The 16,508-nt window shown below is 47.8% G+C and overlaps 6 protein-coding genes across 6 annotated transcripts; 3 read left to right on the top strand and 3 right to left on the bottom strand.

Annotated features, from left to right (window-relative positions):
* Positions 1–2,603: 2,603 nt before the first annotated feature.
* Positions 2,604–3,564, bottom strand: N7520_007968 (VIT1/CCC1 transporter family protein; the record flags this gene model as incomplete). Its single annotated transcript, XM_057141902.1, has 2 exons — positions 2,604–3,138; positions 3,224–3,564. 2 exons carry the CDS (start codon positions 3,562–3,564, stop codon positions 2,604–2,606), a joined length of 876 nt encoding a protein of 291 aa, XP_056995908.1.
* A 1,039-nt stretch (positions 3,565–4,603) lies between these two features.
* On the top strand, positions 4,604–6,337 carry N7520_007967 (uncharacterized protein; the record flags this gene model as incomplete). Its single annotated transcript, XM_057141901.1, has 7 exons — positions 4,604–4,705; positions 4,766–5,179; positions 5,239–5,415; positions 5,471–5,509; positions 5,562–5,770; positions 5,823–5,972; positions 6,025–6,337. 7 exons carry the CDS (start codon positions 4,604–4,606, stop codon positions 6,335–6,337), a joined length of 1,404 nt encoding a protein of 467 aa, XP_056995907.1.
* Positions 6,338–6,860: 523 nt separating this feature from the next.
* On the bottom strand, positions 6,861–7,414 carry N7520_007966 (uncharacterized protein; the record flags this gene model as incomplete). The annotated part of the gene is made up of 3 exons (XM_057141900.1): positions 6,861–6,873; positions 6,951–7,064; positions 7,200–7,414. 3 exons carry the CDS (start codon positions 7,412–7,414, stop codon positions 6,861–6,863), a joined length of 342 nt encoding a protein of 113 aa, XP_056995906.1.
* A 1,792-nt stretch (positions 7,415–9,206) lies between these two features.
* N7520_007965 (glutathione S-transferase family protein) lies at positions 9,207–9,890 on the top strand (the record flags this gene model as incomplete). Its single annotated transcript, XM_057141899.1, has 1 exon — positions 9,207–9,890. The coding sequence occupies one exon, from the start codon at positions 9,207–9,209 to the stop codon at positions 9,888–9,890; it is 684 nt and encodes a 227-aa protein (XP_056995905.1).
* Positions 9,891–11,450: 1,560 nt separating this feature from the next.
* On the bottom strand, positions 11,451–13,434 carry N7520_007964 (carbohydrate-binding module family 48 protein; the record flags this gene model as incomplete). Its single annotated transcript, XM_057141898.1, has 3 exons — positions 11,451–12,863; positions 13,131–13,263; positions 13,412–13,434. 3 exons carry the CDS (start codon positions 13,432–13,434, stop codon positions 11,451–11,453), a joined length of 1,569 nt encoding a protein of 522 aa, XP_056995904.1.
* A 1,591-nt stretch (positions 13,435–15,025) lies between these two features.
* Positions 15,026–16,261, top strand: N7520_007963 (cyclic nucleotide-binding domain-containing protein; the record flags this gene model as incomplete). The annotated part of the gene is made up of 1 exon (XM_057141897.1): positions 15,026–16,261. One exon carries the CDS (start codon positions 15,026–15,028, stop codon positions 16,259–16,261), a length of 1,236 nt encoding a protein of 411 aa, XP_056995903.1.
* Positions 16,262–16,508: the final 247 nt, after the last annotated feature.

The following is a 16,508-nucleotide window of genomic DNA, read 5'->3' as shown; positions in this document are numbered from 1 at the left end:
ATTTCATAAGTGATAGACCTCACCGTGGCCCCGACATGTCAAGAAAGAACGTCAAATCCCGTAAATTTTGAGGAACCAAAAAATGGCATTTTCCGGTGTCTTCTATAGGGTCAATCACTCAAAGGAAGGTTGACAAGTTAATAATCCACGTTTCAGATCTCAACTTCGCGCGGCTGAGGCCAATCACAAAGCAATGCTAATCAGCCTCACGACCCGTGGCGCTTAAGTCAAGTCATACCGTTCCGTCACCCTTGAAATATTCACATTATTTGAGAATCAGTATTCATGACAGCACGTTACTAACCAGTACCGGCTGTGTAGGTAAGATCGTATTCGCTTTTTTCACCATATCGATCAACCTCAAGTGGTTGCCTGGAAAAATGTGGATACAGCAACGCTGGTCCCTCACTTGGCTTGGTGATGTGTACGAAAAAGACGTGTCTGCGCCACATACTGTGGGGACACGTGTGAGGTAAGCCAACATGCAGAAACCGTTGAAAGTGTAGATTACTGGGTTTGGGTTGGGGGCTGGGGCCGAGGCGAGGGCGGCTTACACATGTACAAATTACAAACCACGATGGAGCTTGGCCATGACTAACTTTCTATTTCTGACTTTAGGTTTGCGCTTTATTGAGTTGCTTCGTATTGGAACACTTCACATTCTTCTGACTGTACGGAGTACTCGAGCCTCATTACCTGGCTACTGTGGGCTTCTGTCCAAGCCCCCTTACGGCAGCACAACTCCATGCTTGGCATAGCACAGCCAGGATTCCTGGCTAGTTTCAGCATTGCATAATCAGCCCTGTAAGTAGCGACAGCCAACAGCTCAGTGTCTTATCGTATGATCGGCAAGGGGACATCGTAGATCCTAGTTGTGTAAATTAAACGGGTGTGTCATCAGGCCACCCGCCGCACATTTGGTATACAACATGGGCTATGTTATGCTGTTATTACATATTTCTGTTATTTACCGTTATGAAAAAGAAAATTGGTTCAATTACATTACTCCGTACAAATCCACCGAAGTCTTCTCGCCTTTGGCTGACTTCATTGGGAGTCATAGGGAGGATCTGGTTCCTGTTCTGAATGCACGATGACGCAATCATCGGATTTTGAAAACCGAACAAGATCTTGTATTCGATATTGATATTCAGTCGATCTAATAGGACGTCTTGCAATGAATAAAAAGTCCTGATCTAATTGTAAAGGCGCAAGTGGTAATTGCAACAAATATTGTGTACCCATGGAACAGCTGCCGCAGTCCAGACATGGGAACTATCAAATGAAGGTTCAGTGAGACATCGGAACCAATGGGTAGCTCTTTTATCAGATCACCCGAGGCCCGAGCTCCCAGGTGCCTGATATGATAAATGCCCTTATTTGAAAAGGAATAACTGCCTAGGTGCCTGCCTTGGGAGAAGCGGGTGCCTTTGATTCATTCTGAGATTGCTTGCATATTTACTCGATAGCCTGGACCGCACATCTCGATCGTTCGATGCAGCGGCTCTGTTAGAGTATCAGCAATTACTTGAGAATAGCTACCCATGATGATACCAATATTCTCAGCACATTAAACCAACCAGAGATAATGGCCTTTCACTCCTGTGGCCACGAAATTAATATTTTCGAAGACTACTTAGATATTGTCAACCATATCACTCCAGTATCCAATTCCACCCCTCAGCAGCTTTTAGTTAGTGGTACGATCTCAATTTTTTTTTGTCACAGAGGCTGCAGGACATATTAATCCAAATGCATGAAAGGAAAGGAAAATGATAGAGTTTAGACTTGAGCCGACACCATGTCGGGTGTCTTGAAGATTCAATGTTTCTCAACCTTTCTAGATAATTATTCACCACCTCCAATGCTTCATTTAATCTACCTCGACATACTGTACTGTCAGCTATTGATTCTGGTTCATGTATCCCGATAATTGGGCAGTGGTCCACGGGGCATCTTTTGAATAGCCCCCACAGCCCCAATATCTTTACCCTCACGTTATCGTATACTTTGAGCGCCGGTGCTTATCTCATGGAGTTTATTGATCCCTCCAGATGTTAAATTTGCCGCCGGAAAAACAGTATCCGAACATTGTATAAATAGGTCTTCGTGTAGACTTGACTCTTATTGTCCGGATCACCTAAGACGGCGAATTGCCCCCCACGACTTTGCCACCACCTCAACTCCTGCGATCTCTATGGATGACGCATTCTATAGATGCTACAGCTCGACAGGTGGCAATTAGCATATGAATGGAGGATATCAAGTAGCACTATAGTACTGGTGCTAGAAAATCTCTACAGGACATGTCCATTTGTACATCTATCATTACTTGGAAGTCCTTGCACAGTAACATTAGATATGTTCAAATGTTTAAATAAAACTTGATTATGATGAATGAATAAAGTAAGATAACTTAACCCAGCAAAGGCTGTTAACTGAGGGTATTTTTACCCCGGCCACCTGGGCCAGCAAAATATAAAAATCAGAGAAACCCGAACGCCCATTTCGTATATTGTCGAAAATGCCCATGCCACCAACGCCGCAGAAACAGAAAGAATCAAGATATGGGTAGGTTGTAATACAAAATCATGTTAAGGTCATTAATGTTCTGGGTGCCCGGTTTTACCATCGGCCAGCATCTGGAAAGCCTTGACAAGACCCATAGCTGAGCCGGCCGCAACACCTCCGACCAGAACCATCTGGAAGCCGCCGACCACTCCTTTGCGGATGTTGCGGCGACCGCGCCAACCGCTCACGAAGCAGGTTTTTCCGTATCCAAAGATAAAGAGGGCGACGACCATGGTAGCAATGGACCAACGGAGAGCAATGAAAGCCTCGTGTGGACCGACAAAGAAGTAGGGTAGAAGGGGCACGAAGCCGCCAATGAAATAGCCCAAAGCAATGGTTAATGCGCAAATAACGGCGCGCGAGCCTGATGGCTCAGGCAGTGTGTGGTGGAAGTTCATTAGGAAAGAAGGAAGCAGAGGCGAGGCGGCGAGATGGTTGGTGAGTTGGGCGACTAGTTCGGATGGTAGCTCGTAGGGCTCGAAGATCTCGGAGATCGTACCAGTGACAGAAGCTGGGTCGGTCATAGTTTGTGTTTGTGTTTCCTTAAGTGTCGCCTTGTATGACTCCCTGCGTTATGTTAATCTTTTGATCATACTTATTGAGTGATTTGCCGGCCACTTCTGAGACTTGATGTTTCGTGCGGGGTACATACTCTTCGCTTTTGGCACCTAGATACCCACCGAGTCCCATCGAGATAGCACCCGCGATGAGCTCGGCCATGCCACCAAAAACAACGACTTTAGTATCACCCAACGCTGACAGGCCTGCAGTGAGGGCAAAAGGCACTGTCATGCCGTCGGACAGGCCAATAATGGCATCAGAGACAGTGCGGCCATCAATCCAGCGAGCTTTCTTTTCGGTGGCCTGCTTTTCGCCAGCTTCCACATCTTGATTCAGTCGGACGTGTGATTCTTTCTCATCTTCCACGGATGAGCCCCGATCTGACAAGGGAGAATATTGGGACATTAGGCCGCTGATTGAAGTGATGGACATTCTCAAGCAAGGGATAGGATTTGTTTTTGAACTTTAGCCAGGGAAAACAAGAGGAAAACTAGGGATCGGGATCGTCGGACTTAAGAAGGACAATGAGCGTGTGCCTCGCTTGGAGAAATAATTCTCGTGCGGAGACTTAAGCCCATCACAGGCTTGCGCGTTGAAACGTGCTTGGCAATTTCTGTACTAAGTCCAACATTGGCCCCGGGGCTAAATGCAACAACAGGCACGTGCAACGCTGATTCGAGGAGATCCTGTGAGTTGAATGACCGGAGTGGATCAAAGTGGATCCGGTTGGTGCTTATATGTTTGTTATCAACCAACCATATACTCCACAATGTAAGCGGTGGGTCAGCGACGACCCACTTTCCTTTTGCTCATTCGACATTCCGTTCAAACACGGACTTTACATCGAAGCGACCATAGGCTCTAGAAGCCACGCCCGCAGCAGGTACACGCGATCGGATATCCGTAAACATGCATATCATTCTGAAGAATTCTTCCATGGAGTATCTTCAGAACAAATCCACACCAGGAACCGAAAAGAAATTACATTCGTTTATCTTTTAATTTCCTCCCGCTTCCTAGCTCAAATGCATCCTTATCAGGTGGACGCTAGCTTCAACTTCCCCCCACTTTGACAAGAATGGGGAATCAGTTGCACAAGTCGTGTGGATTGTGCTAACTCCTCCGCTCTTGATAGGACTTAGGCTACGCTCCTGCTGGTGTAGGCAATTAGCGTCCGTCCTGGCCCTCGTGGTCTCCTAGCTTCGGTCTTGGCTGCTTGGAACAGAGAAAATGTGTGTCCACTTTTCAAATCTGTACAAGGACGGGGGGCTCCGGCACGGGAAAAACTGGAAATGAAGCCTGAGAAGAATGAGTGATGGGCCCTCAGTCGGGGTCACTGGCGTGCGCAATCTCCACCCTATAAATTCCTCATTCCTCATTCCAGCTCATACTCCCGCCTCATCTCATTTTTGTGAGAACCCTGGAAGCATTCTTTGCAAATTCAATCCACTGAAAAAGGACAACCCCAATTATGAAGTCATTCTGGGCTTCAGCTGCTCTCTCGGGCCTCATCGGAGTGGCATCGGCTCGTCCGACGGACAACAGTCAAGTGTGGAGCCAGCTTCGCAATAATGTGAGAGCAGTTCAATGCAACGGTCATGAGTATCTCACTCACCATTTGAGCGTATCATAGATTAAACACGTTATTTATTTGACGCTTGAGAACCACTCTTTCGACAACATTGCTGGTTACTGGGATTTCCACCCGGATATCGACAATCTACGCAACATCACATTCTGCAACGAGTACACCAATTCCAACTGGACGGTATGGGGAGAGCCATTAGAGATATGTGCAGGTCCCTACGAGACCGAGGTGCCGCTGAAGGACCCGGATCATAACTTTGCCGGTGTCAGCTATGAGATCTTTCGCAAGTGGAATCCAACCAAGGACGATGTGCCTGACATGAGCGGCTTTGTTGAGCGCCAATCGGAGAAGTACAGTGAAACCCCTGGTGATGCTGCCTTTGTCATCCAGGCGTATGACGAGAAGAAGACTGCTCTTCTGGCGGAGTTGGCAAAGAACTTTGCATTCTTTGATTCTTACGTAGGTTTTGTTGTGTGGAGAGAAAGCCGCAAGAAACAGTGCTGACATTTGAGATATAGTTCGCCGAGCACCCTGGCCCAACTGATGTCAACCGCCAGTTTGCAACCTCAGGATCGTCCTGTGGCTTTGTCGACAACACCAACCAGGCGTCCGGATTCTGGAATAATGTGACAGGAACTACATGTGCCACATCAATCTTCGAGTCCCTCACCGACAAGAACATTACCTGGAAGAACGTACGTTGTGATGAAGTCATGATGTTCCCATAGAGACTAATTATTTGATCTAAAGTACTATGAGACCGACATCATCGATGCATTCATGTACAAGGTTAGTCTGCAGATAGCTGAAATTGTGCTTCCAAATGCTGATTCCCTCGCAGTGGGTTCAAGACAATGCCATGGACCGCCTTGTTCATGCCAGCGAGTTCTACACCGATCTTGAAGAGGGAACCTTACCTACTTTCTCTTACATCAACCCAGAATGCTGCACCATCGACTCGATGCACCCGACTAGCCCTATGTCCTCTGGCGAGCAGATGATCAAGCACTTGTACGACGCCCTTCGTGGCTCCAAGTACTGGGACAATGCGTGAGTGCTCTTTCCTGAACAGACACTAGTGACACTAATTCTAACCTGACAGTCTGCTGATCATCAACTTTGATGAGCACGGTGGTTTTGCGGATCACGTTCCCCCGCCCATGAACGTGCCCCAACCCAAAGACGGCATCTCTTATAACGGCACCTCTGATGGCCACCAGGTTACCTATGACTTTACCCGTCTGGGAGTTCGGTATGTTGTCTCCCTCTGATGTACTAGATTCGAATGCTAATGGGGTTCATAGCGTTCCCGCCTTCCTCATCTCGCCATACCTCACCGCAAATACTCTCATCCACGACCAGGGCACTATGTACGCCAGCAACTCCGCTTACACTCACAGCTCTATTCTGCATTTCCTGCAGGAACTATGGGAGTTGGAAGGTCTGAACAACCGTGTGCAGTGGGCTAAGACTTTTGAGTCGGTCTTCACGAATACGCTTCGCACCGATACGCCAGAGAAACTCACCACCCCTAGATGGTACGGTGGAGCTGGAGAGCCAGAGCCGGAGTCATTTTATCTCCTGAACCAGGACTACAGCTACTATGCTGATATGTGAGGGATCTTGTATTTCATAATACTTCGGATAAGGCCTCCCGACGTCTGGGTGCATATAGATAGGTATATCCTGAGTTGTCGGATAATATAAAATGGATTACTTGAGAAAGAGGAGTCTTGTTCACATCAAATCATAAATAGAAGAATGGAGATCAGGTCAAGTCAATGGGAGTGTTATCGCAAGATCCCAATCTAGGCCATATCCTGAGGTAAGGGGTCGTGGCTCAGGATCCCGGGGTATAAAGGCATTATCGTACATCATGATGTGATTCCCAAGAACCACAAAGTCGTGTCAACAGAAATCGCGAACCGCAACCAGAAATGAAATGGAAGTACAATGAGAAAGAAAGAGTAGCCTGAGCCTGTAGGTTCAGATATAAAACTGCTAATCTGAACACGACAAATGCCACGCTATATGCACGCAAGGCAGAAAGGTGCAGATCGAAGAAGAGAGCCCTAACTGGGTATTTTCTGCGGATTCTATGTGTTGCAAGATCGGCACACAATCAAAAACTGTGTGATGTTTACTTCGAACGCCTAGAATATAACAAAGTGTGTTAGATATATCTCTTGACTTCTCGGAGGAAAGAGAATTCAATAAGGGAGACACGTACGATCTGCGCTTTTCAGCACCACCTTCACTCTTCGAGGTTGAGGTGCCCGTCATATTCCACAGTCGACTCTTGTATGCTGGGAAGGAGGTGTGGTTCCACATATTATAGAGAACGCTGTGTAATGCAAGAAAGTCAGCCACAGTCCAAATCTAGATTGAAGTGACTCCGGGAAAGACACAAGGGGAAAAGAAAGCCGCCATCTCCACATAACAGGGTCTCGCGTATAGGGAAAGAGGTTGCGTAACGCACCTTTGAGTTCGATCTTTATAATTCTCGTCGTCGATCTCCTTCATATTGACCTTCATTCCATCCTTTGAAAGCACAACATTTTTGCGCTCCATCTCTGCGCGCGTGTTCTTCTTGACATCCTGGAGGACGCTATAGACGGCGAACCCCACAGCAGCGAGGATGGCGACAAAGAGGAGGAGAAGAACGAGGGGAACGACTTTCTTTAGGTCCGCCATATTTATTGGAATATTGGTAAGACGTAGGTAGGTATCAAGGTTCGCGTGAGCACAGGTGGCAGGTGGGAGGTGTGGCTCTGAGGGTCGGGCTGAGGGTGGAGTCCGAGTGTCACGGTTATAAAGGCGCGTGTTGACACGCCAAGAATTAGAGCTTGGATAGTGCAAATGGGGGCGCTTGGTAAATGTTGCTGCCTGGTAGGAATGGAGCAGTGTTTTGTAAGGAAAAAGAAACCCAGAAAAGGAGGGAGACTTCTAGCGAGTCTGAATGGATCAGCGCCAACAGTTCCTTTATCGGTTTCCTGTGACGTGAATTTGGGGAAGTGTGGCGGGGCTGTGAGGTAAGGTTGTGGCTCAGTACACACCAAAATAGTTTGGGTCTAAGCCCTATGGAACTGGGTCAGTAAAGAAAACCAGAATTTTTTTGTTTGACGAACTACACAGTTCTCCACAGTGAGACTTGAACAATTTGATGTCGTTGCCCAGTTCATTCAATTACTTTCGCGCGCCAACTGAACTCACTCTCAATCTTTGAACTGTCAACGTATCTGGTCTCCGGAGTCCGGACCTTCGAGTTTGAGTCACGTCACCAGTCAAATTATCATCTTTGAAACAGCTCAACTAATGCTAGGGAACCCTCAATCAAATCCTGAGACCACCGGAGTTTTCGGAGTTTTTGAGATCTTTGGGGTTTTCCCAGCAAGGGCGCTCACAGGTAAAGTGGGGCAGGTTCACCAAGTTTTACAGAAAACATATTAGTTAGTTGTGGGAGCGTAAACGTCACTCAGCGTTAATCGGAGTTTTCGTCAAGAATTTGGCGAATTTATGCTCACCTGTATAAATGGTAATCTACATTGACACGGCTCAACTCGTAGAGAGATAAGTTTGTACCAAGACCCAAGTATTCCATGGTATAGACATTTGGGACACCTTGACAAGCGTAGAAGATAGCCCCAAGGGTGTCGCTATAAGCAGACATCTGGGCTCGACTGTAGGTATTGAAGGCAACAACCACAGGGGAACAAAATAGTAAGTCAGATGAATATAGCTCTAAGGCTTGGAATCGGATAAAGGTTTGCAATGTTTTCTTCAGTACATCACTGGGTGATGGTAACCTGTGTAAGATCGTTTCCTAGATCCCAAAAGAGTAAATGTGTTCTGCCGATCACGTGGAGAAGTGTAGGTAGTAATCCGTAGGATTGTCCCAGATTACATGACCTTGGTGTTCTAGACCCTGTGCATGACAAACACAAAAGCCTCCATGCTTCTTTATGCACGGGAAACTCCGTACTGTGGATCTCAAGTGTATCGTCCAGCTGCACACTAGCGAAAGGCATTCATGGTCTTAAATCTAGATTATGTGGAACTCTCATATAAATCTGACTGCTATTATGAAAGGAAAGAATCTAGATTGCACCCAGCTGAACAAATAACTATGAATGACAAGTTGTTAAAATAAGTATTCTTCACAATGTGTACCTGCATGACTCTAACATGCATATAGAGAAGTGGAAACCGGCTTCGGAAGCCACCGGGTGGGCTTGTCTCTAGAGGGTGCCTCAATTCCCTAGCCGAACATCCACTTTACTGATCGGCTTATCTTTGTTCGAATAGGCTCATAAAATCTTCATAATTACCTAAGTAGACCGGACATCGGCATTGGAATGAAGATTCTGTTTCCTGGCCACGAGTATAAAGATCTACAGGACTCCTGTCCCGAATACAAGTCAATCTCCCGAGGTCCCCGAAATGCTTGCTCATTTATTAAACCTTTGAAGCCTGCTACCTGTGAAATATGTCGTCCAGGCTCACAATCCATCATTTACGACGCTCACAGTCCGAAAGAGTACTATGGCTGTGTGAGGAACTCGGCATTCCTTACCAACTCGAAACCCATCTCCGCCGACCCCCCAACCTCGTTGCTCCAGATGAGATTCGCAAACTTCACTGGGCCGGAAACGCCCCTATCATTCAAGATGGAGATATTTGTCTTGCTGAAACCGGTGCCATATTCGAGTATATTTTGGCCAAGTACGGAAATGGCCAGCTGGTTCTTCCTCCAACGCATCCAAACTATGCCGACTATGTTTTCTGGCTTCACCGCGAAAACGGCACTACAATGCCCTCTCTAATTTCCTTGATGTTCATGCAGCTTAATGGTATCTCTAAGGAGAACCATGGTTACGTGAATATGCAGCGACGCGTTGACGCGACCTACGAGGCCATGGATAGACAGCTTAGCAAGTTCCCGTATCTAGCAGGCGAGGAGTTCACAGCTGCCGATTGCATGTCTCTCTTCTCATTGACCACCTTCCGTGTATTTGCTCCCTTCAGCCTTGAGAAGTACCCGAATATTGTGGCATATCTTCAGCGAGTGGGTCAGCGTGATGCTTATAAGCGGGCCATGGGAAAGGGCGACCCTGATATGGAGCCTATTCTCTCAGCGGATCCTCCAAAGCCTTTGTGGGAATCTTCTTAGGTTTTCAAGACAATTCCAGCTATGTATTTACATATTCACAAAGAAGTTACTGTGTGCACCTGACGTTCGCTGTTCTTCCCTATATGTCGTTCTTGCGACCATCTTGAGTGGAATCCTGCAGAATGAATGTCCCGACTGAGCTTAGATAACCTGTATGTATAAGTGAGAGACGGAATATCAGCGTGCAATTATGGATAAATGAACTTATACAGCGAGAACACAGTTAAGCGATGCCTTGATATGAATTTTGTTCTTGAATTAAGGTTTCCCCATATTTCAAAGCCAATGCAAAGGCTAACCATAATCTAGATCAAACATGGCTCCTTCCTGTAAGAGCTTATCTCAGAAAAAAGTCCTATAGAAGTAAAGCAGCTGAGTACGCGGAGTAGTTTAAACAAGATAAGATGGAGTCTCCACAATTATCCAGATTCGGAATGCGTCTTCATCTGCGTCATAATGATAGCATCCAAACTCAACAAGCGGTGAATTCCGGCTCTGCAATCTGGGGAAAGCTAGAATAGAAAAAGCTATGTAGATTCCAAAGTCACATTTATCTTTCTAGAGCATACCTTGCCTGTCCCGTTTCTTACAATGTGTGACATTCCTTTCATACCATTCTTCCCTATCTGCTTCCAATGTGGCACCGATCAGAATCCGTGTCATTGTAAGGTCGTCGGGCCGACGCTTGGTAAGTTTTGAAATGAATGTGTGAACGATACATATGTATCTCAAGAAGATAGCTTTTTGGCTAACGTGGTCATCTTAGGTTTCTGTTGTACGATTGTCGCTGCTGTAGGTGAAACCTAGACACTTTGCAAAGTCATCTTTGGAGACTGATTCAATTAGGTGGTTTGCTGGCCCGCTTCGATCTTTTGTGGTTGTGGGTGCACACAGACTGGGAGAGAGTATGATCATTCCATTCTTTATTTCCCTTGAGATGGGAATGATTTCTCTAGGAAGTATTTCTAACGAGATCTTAGTATGTTGGGATATCCGGTCAAACTTAATGGGCAAGTCAGTAATGCTATACCGTTTTGATACTCATGGAACTGTGAGCACCTTGAGACATGTCAAGTCAACGACAAACCCATCTTGAAACCAGGTTGGTCATATATGGAGTCTTCCGGGCGGTTTTAATATATATAATATCGTACATGTACATATGTATAAGAGCAATATGTACAATCCTCTTCTCAAGATTACAGCATTCAGCTGAAGATTGGGCATATAAGGTACTGAAGAAGGATAATATTAAACCTGAAATTTGAAAGAAAGGTTTAAATAGATAAAATCCATTCGATGAAAAGCACTATTAGAGGAAGACAGAATAAGGCTTGCTGGAGTACAATGCGACAGTGCGTGCAAATGAGGTATCCAGATCGAAAACGATCAATCAAAAAAAAACTAAAAGACATGAAAACAAAGACGATTACAGCCCCAGACAAGCAAAAGCACGTAAACATCTCAAAGTGACTAAGACCACTGAGTGGCCATCTAAAAGCTTTGGGCTTGGCCCAGCATTCGAAAGGCACCACCGAAAGAGACAGTATTCTCGAACGTTTACTTCAGCTTCTCCTTGAGCTTGCTGAAGAATCCGCTCAGGCGGTGCTTCCTCTTCTCATCCTTGTGGGTGCTCTCAGCACCAGTTGAAGCTTGTTTGGCAGGGGCCTTGGTAGTGTCGCCAGAAGTCGCAGTCGGTTGAGTTTTGGTTTCGGTCTTGAATGCGGAAGTAGGCGCGGAGGTGGGCGCGGACGTAGGTGCGGCATGGCCCGGAGGCGGGCTCGAAGTCGGGGACACATCGTTGGAGTCAAAGCCACCAGTAGACAGGTGAGAAGCAGTGATACCAGCGTTGGTAGCGCCAGGGGCCTTGGTAGTAGTGGCGGCAGTTTCGGTGGGTGCAGGAGCGCCAGCGGACTCATTCAAGTTGACCTTTTTGGTGAGCTCTTGTTCGACCTCTTTCTTTTCTTCCACGGCCTTTTTGTTGGCGGCCGCTTCAGGGTCCTGGCGCGCCTCGCTGATGGACTCCTTCACCATATCGGGGACTTCATTCACGGGAGCCTTGGTAGTAGTGGCGGCAGTTCCGGTGGGTGCAGGAGCGCCGGTGGACTCATCCAAGTTGACCTTTTTGGTGAGCTCTTGTTCGACCTCTTTCTTTTCTTCCACAGCCTTTTGGTTGGCGGTCGCTTTAGGGTCCTGGCGCGCCTCGCTGATGGACTCCTTCACCACATCGGGGACTTCATTCACGGGAGCGCCGTTTGTTTGGTTCTCCAAGGGAACTTGTGCGGCCAAGGCGGCAGTGGTGGAGGTGGGGTGGGCGGATTGAATGGTGAAACCGGGGTCAGCCATGGCGGCCTGTAGCGCGGGGCCTCCGGCTTGCTTTTGTTCCAGTTCAGTAGAGGCAGCGCGCTGGGCAGGCCCGCCCATTGGCAGACTAGATTCAGGGACGGTGTTCTTGGATACAGGAGGCAAGGTGAAAGCACTGGGACCAGCTGTGTCACTCTGAGTGCCAGCGCTGGCGAGGGGCACGCTGTCGCTCTTTTCATAGGACTCTTTGTCCAGTTTCACGGTTGACTCGACAGTGTTGCCATGGATCGTGCTGGGGTCTGGGACCTTCTCGCCAGGGTTGAGCTTGATGGGGTTCTCGTATCCACCCGAGGCTGGGATTGGATTTACAGAGAAGATCTGCTCGGACTCTTGTCCCGGGGTGTCGGGGAAGGAACCTGGGAGATGTCCATTCAGCTCCTCCTTGGGCACATTGGCCGCCAGAATGGCGGTAGTGGAGTCAGGGGTCACACCAGACATGGCTGTAGTGGGAATGGTTGGAGTTGCTTGGTTCTGAGATGTTTTGGTTTGGATCTGGGTTTGGGTCCGGGGTTGGATCTCTTCCGGTAAGAGAACGTTGTTAAGATTATTTGAGCCGTCGGTCTCTTCGCGTGTGCGCTTGTCGGTGGTCCAAATTCCGTCAACAACAAACTTGAGTAAGTCAGCACAAACCCGGTGTGGCGTGTCCACGATCTTATGGTGGGAAAGCGGTACAAAGAAAGTGACGTCAGTGGGAAAGCAAAGTCGTCATACAAAGCTGGGGTTGGTGCCTATTGTGGCCTGAGGCAGAACAGCTCACCGCATCTTTTTATCTACGGTTGCGGTGCCCCTATAGAATAACAGGACGAAAGAAGTGAAAAATAGGGGGGAAATAAGGAAGAAAACAGAGGGAGAAGTCAGGCGAAACAATGTACCTACCTTGTATTGGATTTTCTCTCCGATCGGGAGAGACACTTCCTTTGCGAAAATGTCGCCCACCCGGTCCAGTTTCACCGTCTTACCCCAATCATCGAATGTGCCAGTAACGAACACCTCGTTCGCGGTAGAGGGCCTGCATGCAAATGTGAGGAACCGTCAAGTCAGCGATCCAATCCAGAATTGAGTCTGTGCCACTTCGGGGGCGTAGAGAAATGGATTCGAACTCTCCACATCCCCGGACGCCCGCGCCCGGCAGAGAAAATTGAATCGCACGAACTCACCATTGAAATGTGTAGGTCCCCATTGCTGCAACTGATCCCATCTAGGCAGCTTTATCACGAAAAAAATAAATCAGGAGGAAAAAGAGTTGGAAGGAGGAAAAAAAAGACAAGGTTGGGAAGGGCGCTTCCAAGCTCTAAATCGGGTGGGGTGTGACACAGACCAACTGCCAGGGCCAAAGAGTTTGAACTGATCAGGTTCCTGTCGAAGTCAAATGGAACGTTTTAAAGGGGGAAAAAGGAGGAAAGCAAGAAAATAAAAAGAAGAAAAAGAATATGGAATTGATTGGTCGAAGTCCTATGAGTTGCAAGTAAAATGCTTAAATCACTTATCTATAGAAGTAATGAACTTCTCCCCCATTGCCTGTAAGATCCATGGTTGTAACGTTGGGCCACCATCTAGACCCGGCCGCCTCCCACACTTAAGTTGCAATATTGGATGTCCATTTTTTTCAGTTATCTAGAAACATTGAAATTACTAGAAGGATCCAATCAATTTAAACTTATCAAGAGCTATGGGGTAAAAGTAAAGAAAAAAAACTCAAAATCTCAAGCAAGGATATGCTTGCTTCGAGTGACTTAGGGCGATCGACACTACCCGTTCCCAAGTAAAATGGATTTTATTTCCTATTGTCAGATAAGTAGACATAAGAATAATGGAAGGAATTTTGCGACAAAACCCAAACCTGCAAACGGCGATCGGGTTTGCTAAAAAGCAACTAGAGTCCCTATGTAACTATGTCCAAATGCATGACTTCAAGAGTCATATGGGACCCCCAGTTTGCCACTGTCCCACTGTAGTGGCGACCAATGCCAATGATCGTCTGCCGTGCTCTCCGTGTTCTAGAAGACAGTTGGAAGACTCGGGTGTCAAGCTTCTTTTTTTTTCTTTCTCTTTTTTTTCCACGATACTTGTCCACTTGAATCTACTTATACTTTCTAATGGACCAAATTCTGTCATCAATAATTAAAGATTAAGCTATTTGATTGGATATTTTCCTTTCCAAACCTTCCACTTGAACCAAAGTTGGGAACGAGTGACGTCGATCACCATAACTAAGAGACTGATCGACGCGAGAGAAGCTCAGACCAACCCGCCCCAACTTTACTCGTTACCCCTCCTTCCTCTAACCCTTTTCCCTTCTCCCTGTCCAATTGACTTGCACGAGACCTGGAGTTCTTCCTGCTCGGCCCGTCAACTTCCTTTTGGATCTTCAGCTTCTTTTCCTTTTCCTTTCCCTGTGGATTTGTGTGCTTCCCCTACTCTCTTTCCCAACGCCAGGTAAGACGTTTCCCAGAATTCATCTTCTGCAGAAAGCCCTTCCCGAGACCAGCACATACAGACACAGCTGTCTAAGATACTCATTCCGCTGTCCTTTCTCAATTACACTCTTGCTTCCTGCCTGGTCCGAGACTACCCCTCCTGCCCATGTCTCTGTCCTTCCTCCATCTTAAACCGCTGTATACTCACCACCGAAGATCTCCGTTTCTAACTACATTACAGCGGGACAATCTCAGAATCTGATTTACCTGCTTCGCTCAGTACCTTAATCCACCCCTCTTTTCAACTTTCCCGTGGCCGGAGCGGCCTCTCCGGCCCCTATCAACGACTCAGTCATGGCTCAAAGCACATTCCCGGGGTCTACCCCATTCAACCACGCCGGCACTAAACCTGACAAGTCTCACATCCAGAAAATCACGGAGGACGAAGAATTCGAGGTGACGTCACCGACCGACATGACTTATCGACAAGCCAACATAGGCGCTTTGCCCGAGGCCGCCCTTTTCGGAGGAAGCGCATTTGGTGAAAGCGCATCACAAAGCTTCGGGGGTTCTTTGTTTGGCCGGGGAAGTCCCTTTGACTCCGGTCCGCCATCGGGCGGCAACGCAGGTGACGATCAGCCTGAACATCTACCGATTCCTGCAGGGCAGGGATTCCCGAACAACTATGCTCTGGGCCGTCGCACCTCAGTTTCCGCAGAGTCCTTGAACCCAACATCCGCCGGTGCAGAAGGATGGACTCCCCCATGTCACCCCAAGACGGATGAACAGCTGGCCCGGTTGAAGACCGCTGTTAGTGGGAATTTCCTGTTTTCTCACCTAGACGACGATCAATTCAGGACCGTACTGGATGCACTAGTTGAGAAGCCTATTCCCGCCAAGGATATCAAAGTGATCTCACAGGGTGACGCAGGCGACTATTTCTACATTGTGGAGAACGGCAATTTCGACATCTATATTCATTCGTCCGGTGCAGTGCAGCCCGGCCCAGATGGTCTGGGCAACAAGGTCGGCAGTACTGGGCCCGGTGGCTCATTTGGTGAGCTGGCTCTGATGTATAATGCGCCCCGTGCTGCGACGGTCATTTCCACAGAAGCTAAATGCACTCTGTGGGCACTGGACCGCATCACTTTCCGGCGGATTTTGATGGATTCCGCGTTTCAGCGACGCCGCATGTACGAGGCCTTCTTGGAGGAAGTGCCGCTTCTCTCTTCTCTCAAGCCTTACGAGCGGTCTAAGATCGCCGACGCCTTAGATACAATCAAGTATCCTGCCGGTGCTACCATTATCTCGGAAGGTGATCCAGGTGACGCATTTTATCTTTTGGAGTCTGGCGAGGCCGAGGCCTTCAAGGGTGACGTGCCTGTGAAGAGCTATCATCGGGGTGACTACTTTGGCGAGCTGGCCTTGTTGGATGACAAGCCGCGTGCGGCGAGCATTGTCACTAAGACCGATGTCAAGGTGGCCCGCCTGGGCCGGGACGGATTCAAGAGGCTGCTCGGGCCTGTGGAGGATATCATGCGCCGGGCTGACTATAAGGTGGATGCGTCCAAGTCTCCGGGTGATTCATAAACGTGATACGATACGATGAAATCGAAGTAGGAAACGGAAAAGTGGTGCTGGGTGTGACACAAATACTTTTATTTTTCACTGCCAATTCCAGCCGTCCGATCATCCAGTTCCTATCCTCCCATGCCTGTGTTTGTTGCTTTTCCACGACTCTCCCTATTCCCAGACCTCGACACTCCTTATGACTTACTTCTGTATCTACAAATTCTTGTCTCTTTTACGTGTTACGTGCGACGTGGTTCCCTGACAC

The sequence above is a fragment of the Penicillium odoratum genome (genome assembly GCF_028828045.1).
Source record: "Penicillium odoratum strain IBT 22623 chromosome Unknown utg000005l_segment0_segment0, whole genome shotgun sequence".
Lineage (NCBI taxonomy): Eukaryota > Fungi > Ascomycota > Eurotiomycetes > Eurotiales > Aspergillaceae > Penicillium > Penicillium odoratum.
Note: the sequence above shows the minus strand (reverse complement) of the source record. Positions and strands in the feature narration are given on the sequence as shown.